This window comes from Apis dorsata, unplaced genomic scaffold (genome assembly GCF_000469605.1).
Source record: "Apis dorsata unplaced genomic scaffold, Apis dorsata 1.3 scaffold_89, whole genome shotgun sequence".
Classification (NCBI taxonomy): Eukaryota; Metazoa; Arthropoda; class Insecta; order Hymenoptera; family Apidae; genus Apis; species Apis dorsata.
Genome location: NW_006263387.1, coordinates 142203 through 154175, shown reverse-complemented (window position 1 = coordinate 154175; position 11973 = coordinate 142203). Strand labels below are relative to the sequence as shown.

General features: G+C 26.6%; 2 protein-coding genes and 2 long non-coding RNA genes across 5 annotated transcripts in view; 2 read left to right on the top strand and 2 right to left on the bottom strand.

Annotated features, from left to right (window-relative positions):
• Nucleotides 1-11444, top strand: part of LOC102673640 — a 14560-nt gene extending 3116 nt beyond the window's left edge. Inside the window, exon 3 of the long non-coding RNA XR_421149.2 lies at nucleotides 11125-11444. This is a non-coding gene — a long non-coding RNA (uncharacterized LOC102673640). The remainder of the gene's footprint in view (nucleotides 1-11124) is intronic.
• On the bottom strand, nucleotides 446-1103 carry LOC116185057. The gene is made up of 2 exons (XR_004149796.1): nucleotides 1045-1103; nucleotides 446-699 (listed from the first exon to the last, which is right to left on the bottom strand). It is a non-coding gene; the product is annotated as an uncharacterized LOC116185057 (long non-coding RNA).
• Nucleotides 4513-6662, top strand: LOC102673190 (autophagy protein 5). Its single transcript, XM_006611535.2, has 4 exons — nucleotides 4513-4799; nucleotides 4882-5087; nucleotides 5160-5485; nucleotides 5564-6662. The coding sequence occupies exons 1-4, from the start codon at nucleotides 4644-4646 to the stop codon at nucleotides 5671-5673; spliced, it is 798 nt and encodes a 265-aa protein (XP_006611598.1). The 5' UTR covers nucleotides 4513-4643; the 3' UTR covers nucleotides 5674-6662.
• Nucleotides 6226-11973, bottom strand: part of LOC102673714 — a 17911-nt gene continuing 12163 nt past the window's right edge. The window contains exons 1-3 of one of the 2 annotated variants that reach the window (XM_031508561.1): nucleotides 7126-7178; nucleotides 6697-6821; nucleotides 6226-6475 (exon numbers count right to left, since the gene is read on the bottom strand). In XM_031508561.1, coding sequence (XP_031364421.1) covers nucleotides 6281-6475; nucleotides 6697-6792 — 291 coding nt within the window. In that variant the 5' untranslated portion in view covers nucleotides 6793-6821; nucleotides 7126-7178 and the 3' untranslated portion in view covers nucleotides 6226-6280. Of the gene's footprint in view, nucleotides 6476-6696; nucleotides 6822-7125; nucleotides 7179-11973 lie in introns of those variants that run through there. The other variant, XM_031508562.1, reaches the window with a different exon arrangement.

The following is an 11973-nucleotide window of genomic DNA, read 5'->3' as shown; positions in this document are numbered from 1 at the left end:
TTGGGCGAGTTCTGCCGCGAGTGGGTCGTCGCGACAACGAGCCGGCGGTGCGTGCAGTTCCGGCATCGAGAAACCGGAAGTAATTGGCTTGCACACCGCGTGCTCGTATCTACTCCACTTTGACGCTTGATGACGTGACCTCGTTCTAATTTTGATGGAAAAAAATCATATAAGACTTGCTAAGAAAGAATAATTACATTATTAGTTTGTACTTACCTTAAAATATTTAATATTAATACATTATTTTTTTAATAATAATAATATGATAATAGAATCAGATGAAACTTCAGATTGAGGATTTCAGGCCAATAACTTCAAAAACATAGGAAAATAAAGTTACCTGTAAAAAAAAATGTAGAAAATTATAAATCATAAGTTGAGAATTATTATGAGAACAACTTTAATTTTTTGATTGATAATCTGTTTAGACAGAACGTTCTTTCTTCAGGTTTTCAGCTCAATTTTCATGGCATTTTAGTCAAAATTATTGTAAACTTTGCCGTTTATATTGACGATCATATTGGAATTCGACGTTGAAACTTGGCAAAGATAGCTGCGAGCCATTTAGCGAGGTCGAAGGTTGTCTTATAAATTGAGTTTTTATTGAAGCTCGTGTTAGCGCAAACGAAATGTCTTTTATTCCCGCGATAGGTTCTCCCCTTTACTTGCCGCCTTATTGTCATATTTTTATCGTTGAAACTAGTCAGAAGCAGATTCGATATCGATACAAACAAGAAGGATCATCGTTTGATTCCTTTCATTATATAAAATCTTTCAGAAATTCGTATGTTTAAATTTTAATGATTTCTAAATTTTTATTCTTTTAAAAGAATTCAATCATTTCATGTTTTTAATATTATCGACATATTTAAAAAATATAATATAATATGATGATATATATATAATGATAAAATTCAAAAATTTTATCATTACTATACAGCACTACACATTTAGATATATACATGGATAACTTCTTTTCTAAATTAATCAATTAATTTTTTAAAAATTAAGAAATATGAAATAATTATTATAAATTACACTTACTTTTTAAAATAAAATTTACTTTTCTTATTTATCTGCACAAATTATTGCAATAACTTTTCCTCAAAATAAAAATTTTAGTATATTAATGGCATAAAAAATGTCAAAAATTTTTATATTATGAAAAAATAGATAGATAAAATAATAATTTATTATTGGAATTATTATAGTATTATTATAGTATTTTTGAAATACAAAAAAGATTTTATTATATTGTTTAATATTTTTTTCATTTTTTTAAACAATCTATCCTGAAATAATAAATATAAAAAAATGATTAATAATTAAACATTTCATCATTAAACATTAAGAATATTAATAAAAAAAAAATATATATAAAAATACCATCAAAAATGGTTAAGTGGGCCACTTATCCTTGATGAAAGAATAAAATGCATTAAAATGCATCAGCTTCGAAAGATATATATATATATATATATTTATATTCTTCGCAAGGATATTACTTTATCACAATATATTCGCATCCCCATTTTTTATTAATTCAAGATTCTAAATCATTTTTTCTTCCATTTATCGTTAAGAGAAATTCATTTCCAATTAAGAGCTACTGCCAAAAATAAATTCATTGATGACCTTAGTTAAATTGATTCGCTGTCCGCGTGGGCATTTCTTTTTTTTTCTTTGATCACCAAATCGAAAGAGATAACCCAATTAATAACAATAATTTATGTGGATTTTTTTCTTCACCAGAATATTATAATGTTAAAAATGATAATTCTTGTTTTTTTTTGTAAATTTTTACTTATAAATATAACGAAAGAAACAAAAGAATTCTTTTTTTTTTGAGGTTAACTTTATCAATGGATAAAATATGTTAATTTGATTCATCTCCTTTGAACGATTTGTACCACGATGAAATTTTCATCCTCATGATCATTCACCCAATATCGAGTCGTTATTTATAAGACAAATTTATCAGGAACTTTCATTTATCACAACAGACAGTCAGGTCAGGCTGTCGACAAGAGACACGAGCGAGACACGCACATGCGGTCCTGCGTGCAGCTGTGCGCGAAATTGATGCCATGTCGTTCATTTGCAATTTCTACGTAAGACGTGCTAGTTATTACCAGACATGATGATTAAAAATTCTACTTACGGAAAAGTCGATAATATAATATCTACGATGATTCTAATATTATCATCACATTGAATAAATAAACCAATATGCAGTATTTCGAAAATGCAAAATTTTTCTCCTGTATTGTATTTCTTCTGTATATATAAGTTATTCTTCTGGATTTGAATTAATTTTACGATTAATCTTCTTTCTAATATAATACGTTTACACATCCCATTTTATATATATATATATATTTAATTTGGATTGAGTGATAAAATGATAGGTTATATTCATATATATAGATAATTTTTCTGAAAAGAACGGTGAAGATATTAGAAATAATATATGATTTATGGATATTTATTAAAAATTGCAAACTATGTTATATAACGTAGATATTAAAAAAGTAATTGGTAAAAAGAATTGTCTTATATATGTTTGTTATAAATTCTTATATATATGATGTAACACATGGAGCTCAAGTTTAATGTTCTTTATCAGAAATAGAATGAATATCAGGTGTTTAGAATTGATCTCTTGTTTAGTCATATTACGATTTAATGATTAGTCTAATTGACGTCATGGTTTGTGCATATCTAAGTGGTTAGAATGAAAAAAAGACTTTTATCATTATGATGAAAAGAGAGTGAATTTTCTTTCTGCCCTCTCAAAGTTCAAAAGTTCAAGCAAACCGATAAATATATTCTCTCGTCCGACATCTTCGCTTAACAGATAAGAAATCTGCTTCACTTATTTATATTTAAAAGAACCATATGTCTTTTCAATAATTTTTTGAATTATCATGCTTCCTTTTACATATATTTGTGTCTGGTTGATTATTCAATTGTAAAATATTGTTGATCAAAAATAGACCTGAAATTTAAAAATTGCGATAGATTAGAGAAGATATAGAAAAGAGTTATCATATTATAAGATTTTATATTTTATGTACATAATCGACTATGCAAGAACCCAGAAATTTAATTCGATGCACCCTCTAGAATCTAAAGTATTTAATTTAAGAAATATCAATTGATAATTTAAGAAAAAAAAAAAAAAACAAATAAAAAAGATTTATCCAATATTTTATGAAATTTTATAACCCATATTCTGAAATGATATTTCTTACTTTTATATTTTCTTGTCAACTTTCGATTGTTATTTTTATTATACGGAATAATTTAATTAATGTAAATTGTATAATTTAATTAATGTATTATTTCAACGTAATAATAGCTATATTATATTGAAAGTATACTTATTAAAAATATTCGAAGAACATTTATATTTGTTGCAAGATTATTATAATTTTACTAAAATATCTATCTGTTAGAATATATAATTATCAGAGATATATAAATTTTGTAAAACAAAATTTATAGATAAGGAGAGAAAACAAGGTAAAAATATATGCAAGTAAATTAAACAAGGAGACATTGTGAAAGAATGATAGAGATAGGATAAAAATATGGGAATCAGCGCCATCTCTAGAGTGCCGCTGAATGAAACTAATGTAAATGAAGAGAGCAAATAATAGAAAAAGGATAGAGATAAAGTAAGAATTGATTAGTAATGCCATCTATTGATTTCTAAGAAAATCTTCAAAGAAAGGATAAAGTAGATTAAGAATTGACAATTAACGCCATCTTTTGAATGCACTAGAAAATTTTTAATTCTTTACTTATTTTAAATCCCAATAGATGGCGTTAGTAATTAATTCTTACTTTATCTCTATCCTTTTCTTATTATTTGCTCTCCTTGTTTATATTAGTTTCATTTGCGGCACTCTAGAGATGGCGCTGATTTCCATATTTTTATCTCTGTCATTCTCTCACTATATTTTTTTTGTCTATATTTGTTTTTAAAATATAATCATAGATGAGATACAAAATATCAATGGAATACATTTTCATCATTTTTCAAAACTACAATATATCTTAATTTTAATATAAAAAATATATATTATTATATTTTCAGCTTTTTAATGTATCTTTATAATAATATTAATAATAATTTATTATAAATAATAATAAATATTTTCTAATTTTTAAAAATATTTTATTAAAATGCTTCGTATGAGAATATATCAGATATATACCATTATAGAAATTTTAAAAAATCTTTTTTCTATTACTTGGAATTCTTTCTCAGAATGCCATTCAAAGATTTCTTCTATGTAAAAAAACATGTATTCCAAAAATCTATAAAAAATGCATTGAATATTAAATCTATTTTTTTATTTGTAATCTTATTTATTTATAGTGAGTAAATTTCTAAATTACCGATTATAAATTTTTAAGTATATAACGCCATCTTAGAGAAAAATTGTAAACTCTATAACTACTAAAATATATATTCAATTTCTAACATATCGATTGCTTCATATTATCATTGTAGACATTATCTGAATATATTCAATTCTTGTAGCAGACGAAAAACATAACCTTTTAAGAGATATTCAATTGTTATTAAAAATCCGAATGAATTAGAGTAAACACTACTTGCCGTTGTATTCATAATGGCGAATGACAGGGAGGTACTAAGAGAAATTTGGGATGGTAAAATTCCTGTTTGTTTTACGCTTGATTCTGAGGAAATTTGTGAATTGCAAGGACCTGACCCATTTTATCTTATGGTGCCTAGGTTAAGTTATTTTCCACTCTGCACAGATAAGGTAAATAATACAAATAAATGATATCAGTAACAAAATACATTTATAATTTTTAATTACCATTTTTATATGTTTTCTCAATTAGATACGAAAGCATTTTATAAGACATATACAAAGTGACAGTAAGCAAGAACATGAAATGTGGTTAGAATTTAATGGTATTCCTTTAAAATGGCATTATCCAATTGGTGTTCTTTTGGATATTTATTCCAATGATGTTGAATTACCTTGGAATATTGTTGTCCACTTTGATAGGTTTCCAGAAAATGTGTTGATGCACTGTCAAAATAAGTAAATATATAGAAACTTAATTTAATATTTGTTTATAATAAAATATTTAATTTGATTAAATTTATATTTTAGAGAAGTAGTGGAAGCATATTTTCTCTCATGTATTAAAGAAGCAGATGTATTAAAGCACAGAGGGCAAGTTGTATCTAGTATGCAAAAGAAAGATCACAATCAATTATGGTCTGGTTTATTGAATGATAAATTTGATCAATTTTGGTCTGTGAATCGAAAACTTATGGAGGCTAGTAACATAGAGGAAGGTTTTAAATACATACCATTTCGATGTTATACAAGTGAGGATAAATATGTACAAAAACTTGTGAAACCTGTCAATGAAGAAGGTCAAAGAAAAACATTGAGGCATTTATTGAATGAAGTATTTCCAGATAATGAAAATAGTAAGTGAATATTTTTTTTGTATTTATTTTTATATATTTTATATGTTTAAGTGTTATTTATTTATGTTTTTTATTTAGTTACAGTGTTTACTCATGGTATTACCCCACCTTTGGAAACACCTCTTCAATGGATGTCAGAACATTTAAGTTATCCTGATAATTTTTTACATTTAGTTGTGACATCATAACCCAAATTGAAATAGCCAGTTGATTAATTATCAATGAAAATTCTACAAATTGTGAATTCAGTACTGTTTTCTCTTGTCAGTAAATAACTGGCTTTCTAATTAAGATCCTTTTATCATGGATCTTTTTAATTTTTATGTGCTTTGTCCCATATTTATTTTATACAAAGTCATAAATGACATTCTAATTTTTCCTGAAAAAAATAACGATTAAACGCTATTACTGTTGCTTATATTCTTGTAATGCACGAACGTATGCAAATTTTATCACAATTGCAACGTCGGACTTTATTAAGATTGGATCGATATCGGACCACATTTATCATAAATCAATCGAATTGTAATTCAACTAACAATAATGTATCAGGAAGAAAATATATTGTATAAATATAATTATATAAATATTTAAAAATCATTTAGGTATAAACATTATATATAAACATTATATTCGACATCATAAAATTAATGTGAATATTTTAATGGTAACGAAAATTAATTAATATTATACTTCAAAAGACAAGATGAAGGAGAATAAAATATTAAAAATGCCAAAAATAAATAAACAATCGACGATTTAATTTAAAATTAAAAACCATAATTGAAGCATAAACTAATTTATTGCACAACTATCTCGAGGCTTTCGATATATCCTTAGTATTTGGGAAGATATGTTTTCATCGTTGCGAGTTGTCAAAGAGCCAGTTGGTCTCCGCACAATAACGGGATGATTTCCGTAATTACTGTATTCCATCGTTCTGCGGCTCGTTCCAAAAGTTAAATAATTCACTTCCCTCTTACTTTGTTCCTGTAATATAAAGATTTGAAATAAATCACAAAAATTAATTAATTAAAACTTCGAGAAATGTACGTAATTATATGCAAGATATTGTTAAAACATAATTTGTACATTAAAATATCTCTGAATTTAGAAAGAAGATTATTAAAAATTGTTGTTTCTGTATTTAATTACAATTTAAATATAATATTTTTTATCAATAAATTTGTGTATCATAAATAAATATATACTTTATATATGATTAGGGATATATCTTGATATCTCTTATGAATCTCTTCCTTAGACAATACGATCTTCACTTCCGGCGATTCATATCGCTCCGTCATTTACAATTATTCTTTCGTTTATGCTATACCTGTAACATATCAATTTATGAATTAAAATGTCATCCATTTGATTGTAGTCTCTAATTTAATTATCATCGATCGGAATAAAGATTCCTATATTCAACATACCAACAAAACTGTTAATTAAAGAAGATTCTGTATCAATGTCTACTAAAAAAAAAATAAAATGAAAAACAAAGTAAAAAAGATATACTTGGAGAAGAACGGGAAAACAAGAACGAGCAGGAGAAATGTCGAAGAGAATGCACACATTTGTCTAGGGTAAAAATAAACTCTGGTTGGACTTTCACAACGCAGTAAATACTGTTTCACCTCTTTCAGAATTAATATTTCTTATTTTGTTCGTTCGTTTTTTTTTATTTTTTTATTTTATTATTTAATCTAGATTTTTATTATTTCTTCAAAGAAAACTTTTTTTTTTTTCTGTTTTGTCTTTAGTAAATTCTTAAATTCTTTTTTAATCGTTTAAATTATTTTTTTTCTTTTCAATGATTACAGACGATTTTACCATTTGGCTCTAATTATTTTCGAAAAGATATAATAAATATAACGATAAATTAATCACGATATTTTTTTCAGCTAGATAACGAAAGATCGTTGATAAAAAAAAGACCTGGATCGTGTTTTCGAAGATTATTTACAATTTATAAGCACTGTCCGATGATATCGGCGGACGGACAAGAAGTACACCGTAAGAATAATCAACGAAACTTGAGACTTTGTCGCCACGTTGATCTTTAACTCGCAAACAGAAGACACGTTATTCGCCTATTGGAATAGAGCCAGAAACTTTTTGGTATCCCTTTCGAATTTCCGGTTGAGAACGCCAGACGCGTGGTATCCTGTCATGAATATTTTATCATTGTAAACAATGATTTATGTTGTCTTTTAAATTAGAAAATATTTAGAAAAATATATATTGTTTTAGATCTTAAATTAATTTAATCTGTGCAAAATTAACATTAATTTAAAAGGATTTATTTGCAAAATCATATGTTAAAAATAAATGTATAATTTTGTTGTAAATTTTTGTTTGCATGCTCCACTGTACCCTTCCTAATTACATTGCACCAGTTGGTGACATTTATTGGCGTTGATTGAAGCGTTGCATCAGTCATACTTTGATTCAAGGTGCTTTGCACGCATGCGGTGGCCTCAATAGAAACGAATAGTATATTATTGCGATTTAATATAGAGATCATTCGATAAATGTTTTTTATTCTTTAATACATCAAAAATTATCAATTACAATGAACATAATATATAAACAAAGTTATCGCAAATTTTATTTTTTTGTTATTTCTTTTTATTATAGTTTTAATTATATTGAATGATTTTAAACTAATTGCGCATTAAGGAAATGCATACAACAAGAATGATAAGATATTTAATAATCTTTCAAAGAAATATCGATAAATTAGTGTAACTATATTTTCACTGTCGATAATATGAATTTCTATAATATATAGTATGTTAAGATCTTTCATAAATACGAAATAATTAACAACTTTTTCATAATTGTTTAGCATATTATAATTTTTAATCGATTATCATTGTTTAAATACGATTCATTATTGATTCACCATATAAAATTCATTATGCTTCTGCTGTAATTATTGCATATTCCAATTCAATTAGCTGCAGTGTATAATTGAAATATATATGAATATGTTGCGTCATATGCACGTGTGCAGCTGCTCGCGCAAGTTTTTTCAACCTCTCCTTAAGTTCAAAGAAACATTCAGCAAGAACTGCAATTTATTTTCATTTTTTATATAACGTCTTTCCATGTTTTAACAGTGATTAATAGTAATAATATAATTTTTATCTTATGATCATATATGTAATTAAGAAATGTATTTAAGAAATGAACGAATATTTAGCATTCAAGAAAAAGCTATCAAACTTTAAAGATTTTTTATGTCATTTATCGGCAATTCAAGTGCATAGTTGATGGACTGCAATTGCACGGTGCGTAAGCAGACTTGCGTGCTTAGAAAGTTTAGCGTGTACGTGTGCGATCGTCAATCCATGAATACTACCAATCAGCCACGATAACGGAAACAATGCATTGCATCGATTGCAAATCATATAATTGTATATGTACATCTGATGCACGAGTTTCTATGAATTGACTTGTGCTTATCTTATATCCTCTTTCAAATGTGACAGAATTAAATTAAAAGCGTCATGAAAATGAACTCGTTTTAAAGGGCAAATGAAAAACATTCATTATAGATATTGCAGAATATCAAGAAATTTTGAACGTGAATCGAGTAACATTTATATCTTGAAAATTGCGTGATATTTCAACTTTAATTTAGCGTAACTTGAAATAAAATATATTGCTCTATTATTTCACGAGCTTCTTCTCTGAGTGAGACATTTCATTAGATAAGATTAATATCTTTGTTAAAAAAAAAAAGACAAACAATACCTGAAATGATACCGTTTTGCATTTTTTTTTCTTAAAAGCTTTCTTCATTTATAACAATCATGAATCTTTATAAAAGTGTACATGAACAATATAAATTATTAAATATTTCTTGAAATATTAAAATTTTATCTCTATTATTATTATAAGAAAAAAAAAAGTGATATAAAAATACCAAGAAATTTATATATTGACGAAATATAAAAATGATAATTATATGACATGTCTCTTATTTCCTCATTTGTATTTTGTAATTATATTTTCTTTGTCGTTAGATCGTGCAATAAATTTTAATGGGATGGAACAAGATTGAGATCAAAGACGGCATCGTTCTTCTGAAGTCAACTTGTAAATCAGTGGTTGTCTTTGTTCAACTGTGTCAACTTTTCTTAAATTATCAGTCTCTCGGTTATCTCGAGACGCACAGTCTGCCACGCATGTAAGCGCCTCCGAGAAATGCATATAATCAAATACGTTTTCACAATCGAATAATCTCGTATGATTGCAGCTATCTAAAATGACAGAAAAAAATACATGAAATGTAAATATATTTTCAATAACAAAAAAAAATAATTAATTATTTTATATTATATTATATATTATTAATTATATATATATTATAATTATATATTATATAATTATTTGTATATCTTTATTTTATATGAAGTATAAATTAAGTATTAAAAATCAAATTAAATAATTTTTTATTCAATTTAACTTTTTCAAAATAACAAATAAATTAGATGTTTGATATATCATGAAATTATCTTTTATTTTAATGAATTTTAATTATATAATTATTAAATTTTAAATCTAAGAATTTTTACAACATAACACTATATTAAATCTCAAAATTATTCTCATTTCAATAAAAACGATTCTTTCCACAAATATATCAAACTACAACAAATAATATAATAAAATTAGAATATTTTAAAAATATTTAAAAATCATTAACCTATTTAAATAAATTGACATGTAATTATTTCAAATAATATATAACTTAAACGATTATTTTTTAAATGATTTATTTCAATAATATGTTTTGATAAAAACAGCCTTTTTTTTATTAAGAATATAAAAAAAAATGTAGTCGTTCTTAGATATATTAGATATTGTGATATGTCTAGTAAAAAAGCAAATCTTCGATAAAGAAAATAAATATAGTGCAGGCAAGATTAAAAAAAGAAATGCCATATTAATATGTGTATATGACAGAATGAAAAATAATAAACAGATTTCTTTTAAAATAGTCTCTTATATTTTCTCTCAAATTCTCATAATCTACGCGTGTGTATATAATACAATATTTAATACAATAATTTTTGTTTTTTTTTTATTTTTCGAACGTACAAAAAAAAACGTTGATGATATCTATTTTCTCCGTACATTAAGATTGTTTCTCGATCATTCTATCCCTTTCTCTCTGAATAATTCAGTCTCTCTCCCTCTCAATCTCTTGGTATTCGATGAATCACAATATAACGGATATGCTTTGTAATTGGGCGAATTTTATCGATGAACTGAAAAACACGTGGATTGCGTGATATATCGAATATTGTTGCTCTTGCTACCGTTCACCACTCGCCGAAGAATCTCGACCGCACAAAGAGAAAAAAAAAAAAAAGACACAGATAAACCTTAGAGGCGAGGTATCAGCGATTCTTCGATTATCACACTTTGAACTGCCTCTATCGACGAGGAAATTCGAATTTGTTTGTTCTTGGTCTCAATCAACCCTCAGAACGAGTTTATGTTCGATTAATACAATTTCTCATATATCATTCGTATAATTTATGAATTAACACGCATTAAATGTTAAAATCTAATTAGAATGATCGAAAATGTAGATGAATAGAAAATACATGGGAAAAAAGAAAAAAAAAAAAATATAGTTCGTTCTCGATCCGATCTGATTTATTCGATAGAAAAACGAGAAAGGGAAAGAAAATTATTGAAATGGCGACCAATAAATAAACGAATAAATCTCAATACTGATATTATTACACGGTTGGACGAGTCACCGGTGTTCTCTTACGCAGAATGTATCCTTGCCAAGAGCAGCGTTTTTTTTCTCGCCGCGGAGAGGACGTAAAAATATACGTGGCTCGTTCTAAGGACGCGAGACATTTGGTCCTTGATTCTTCCTCGTATTAATAAAGATATAAGGCACGAGCGGATCTCTAAAGGCACCGGGCGAGTTTTTAGACGCTTCGTTTCTTACAACTTGATCGTATTAAAATATAATTATGTATACATATTTATATATATATATAAATATATATATATATATATATAAACTCACTCTCTCTCCATCTATCAACGCTATATATAAATTTTTTTTGTACATACGCGAGCATTATGCTTATATATAATTATTTGTATATTTGTATAATGTGTGTATGTATAATGTATGTACGTTCTCTGCCTACACGTGGGTTTAAAATGTGGGGGCTCGCCCACGAAGTTTTTTTCTCCCCACCACTTCGAACCAACCGTTCGTTCCCTTCATACCCCCGCCCTTCCTCCTCACCTTCCGTTCACACAGTTTGATGCACTTAAAAAATATTGCTTATACAATGTTTTATGCCTCGTTTAATAGACTCTTATGGGCTGTGCACACGAAACACATTCGTATACGCACGTACGAAAACTGTGCGCGCCAATATACACGTAAAAAAACATGCACGCATTTATTTCTCGCACTATCGAGCACGTTCTTCCTT

Bases quoted from the DNA above. Each gene is read 5' to 3' on its own strand.
- LOC102673190 (XM_006611535.2), top strand. From the start codon at position 4,644: ATGGCGAATGACAGGGAGGTACTAAGAGAAATTTGGGATGGTAAAATT. The intron at 4,800-4,881 runs GTAAATAATACA...TTTCTCAATTAG, and splicing joins TTCCACTCTGCACAGATAAG to ATACGAAAGCATTTTATAAG. The intron at 5,088-5,159 runs GTAAATATATAG...TTTATATTTTAG, and splicing joins TTGATGCACTGTCAAAATAA to AGAAGTAGTGGAAGCATATT.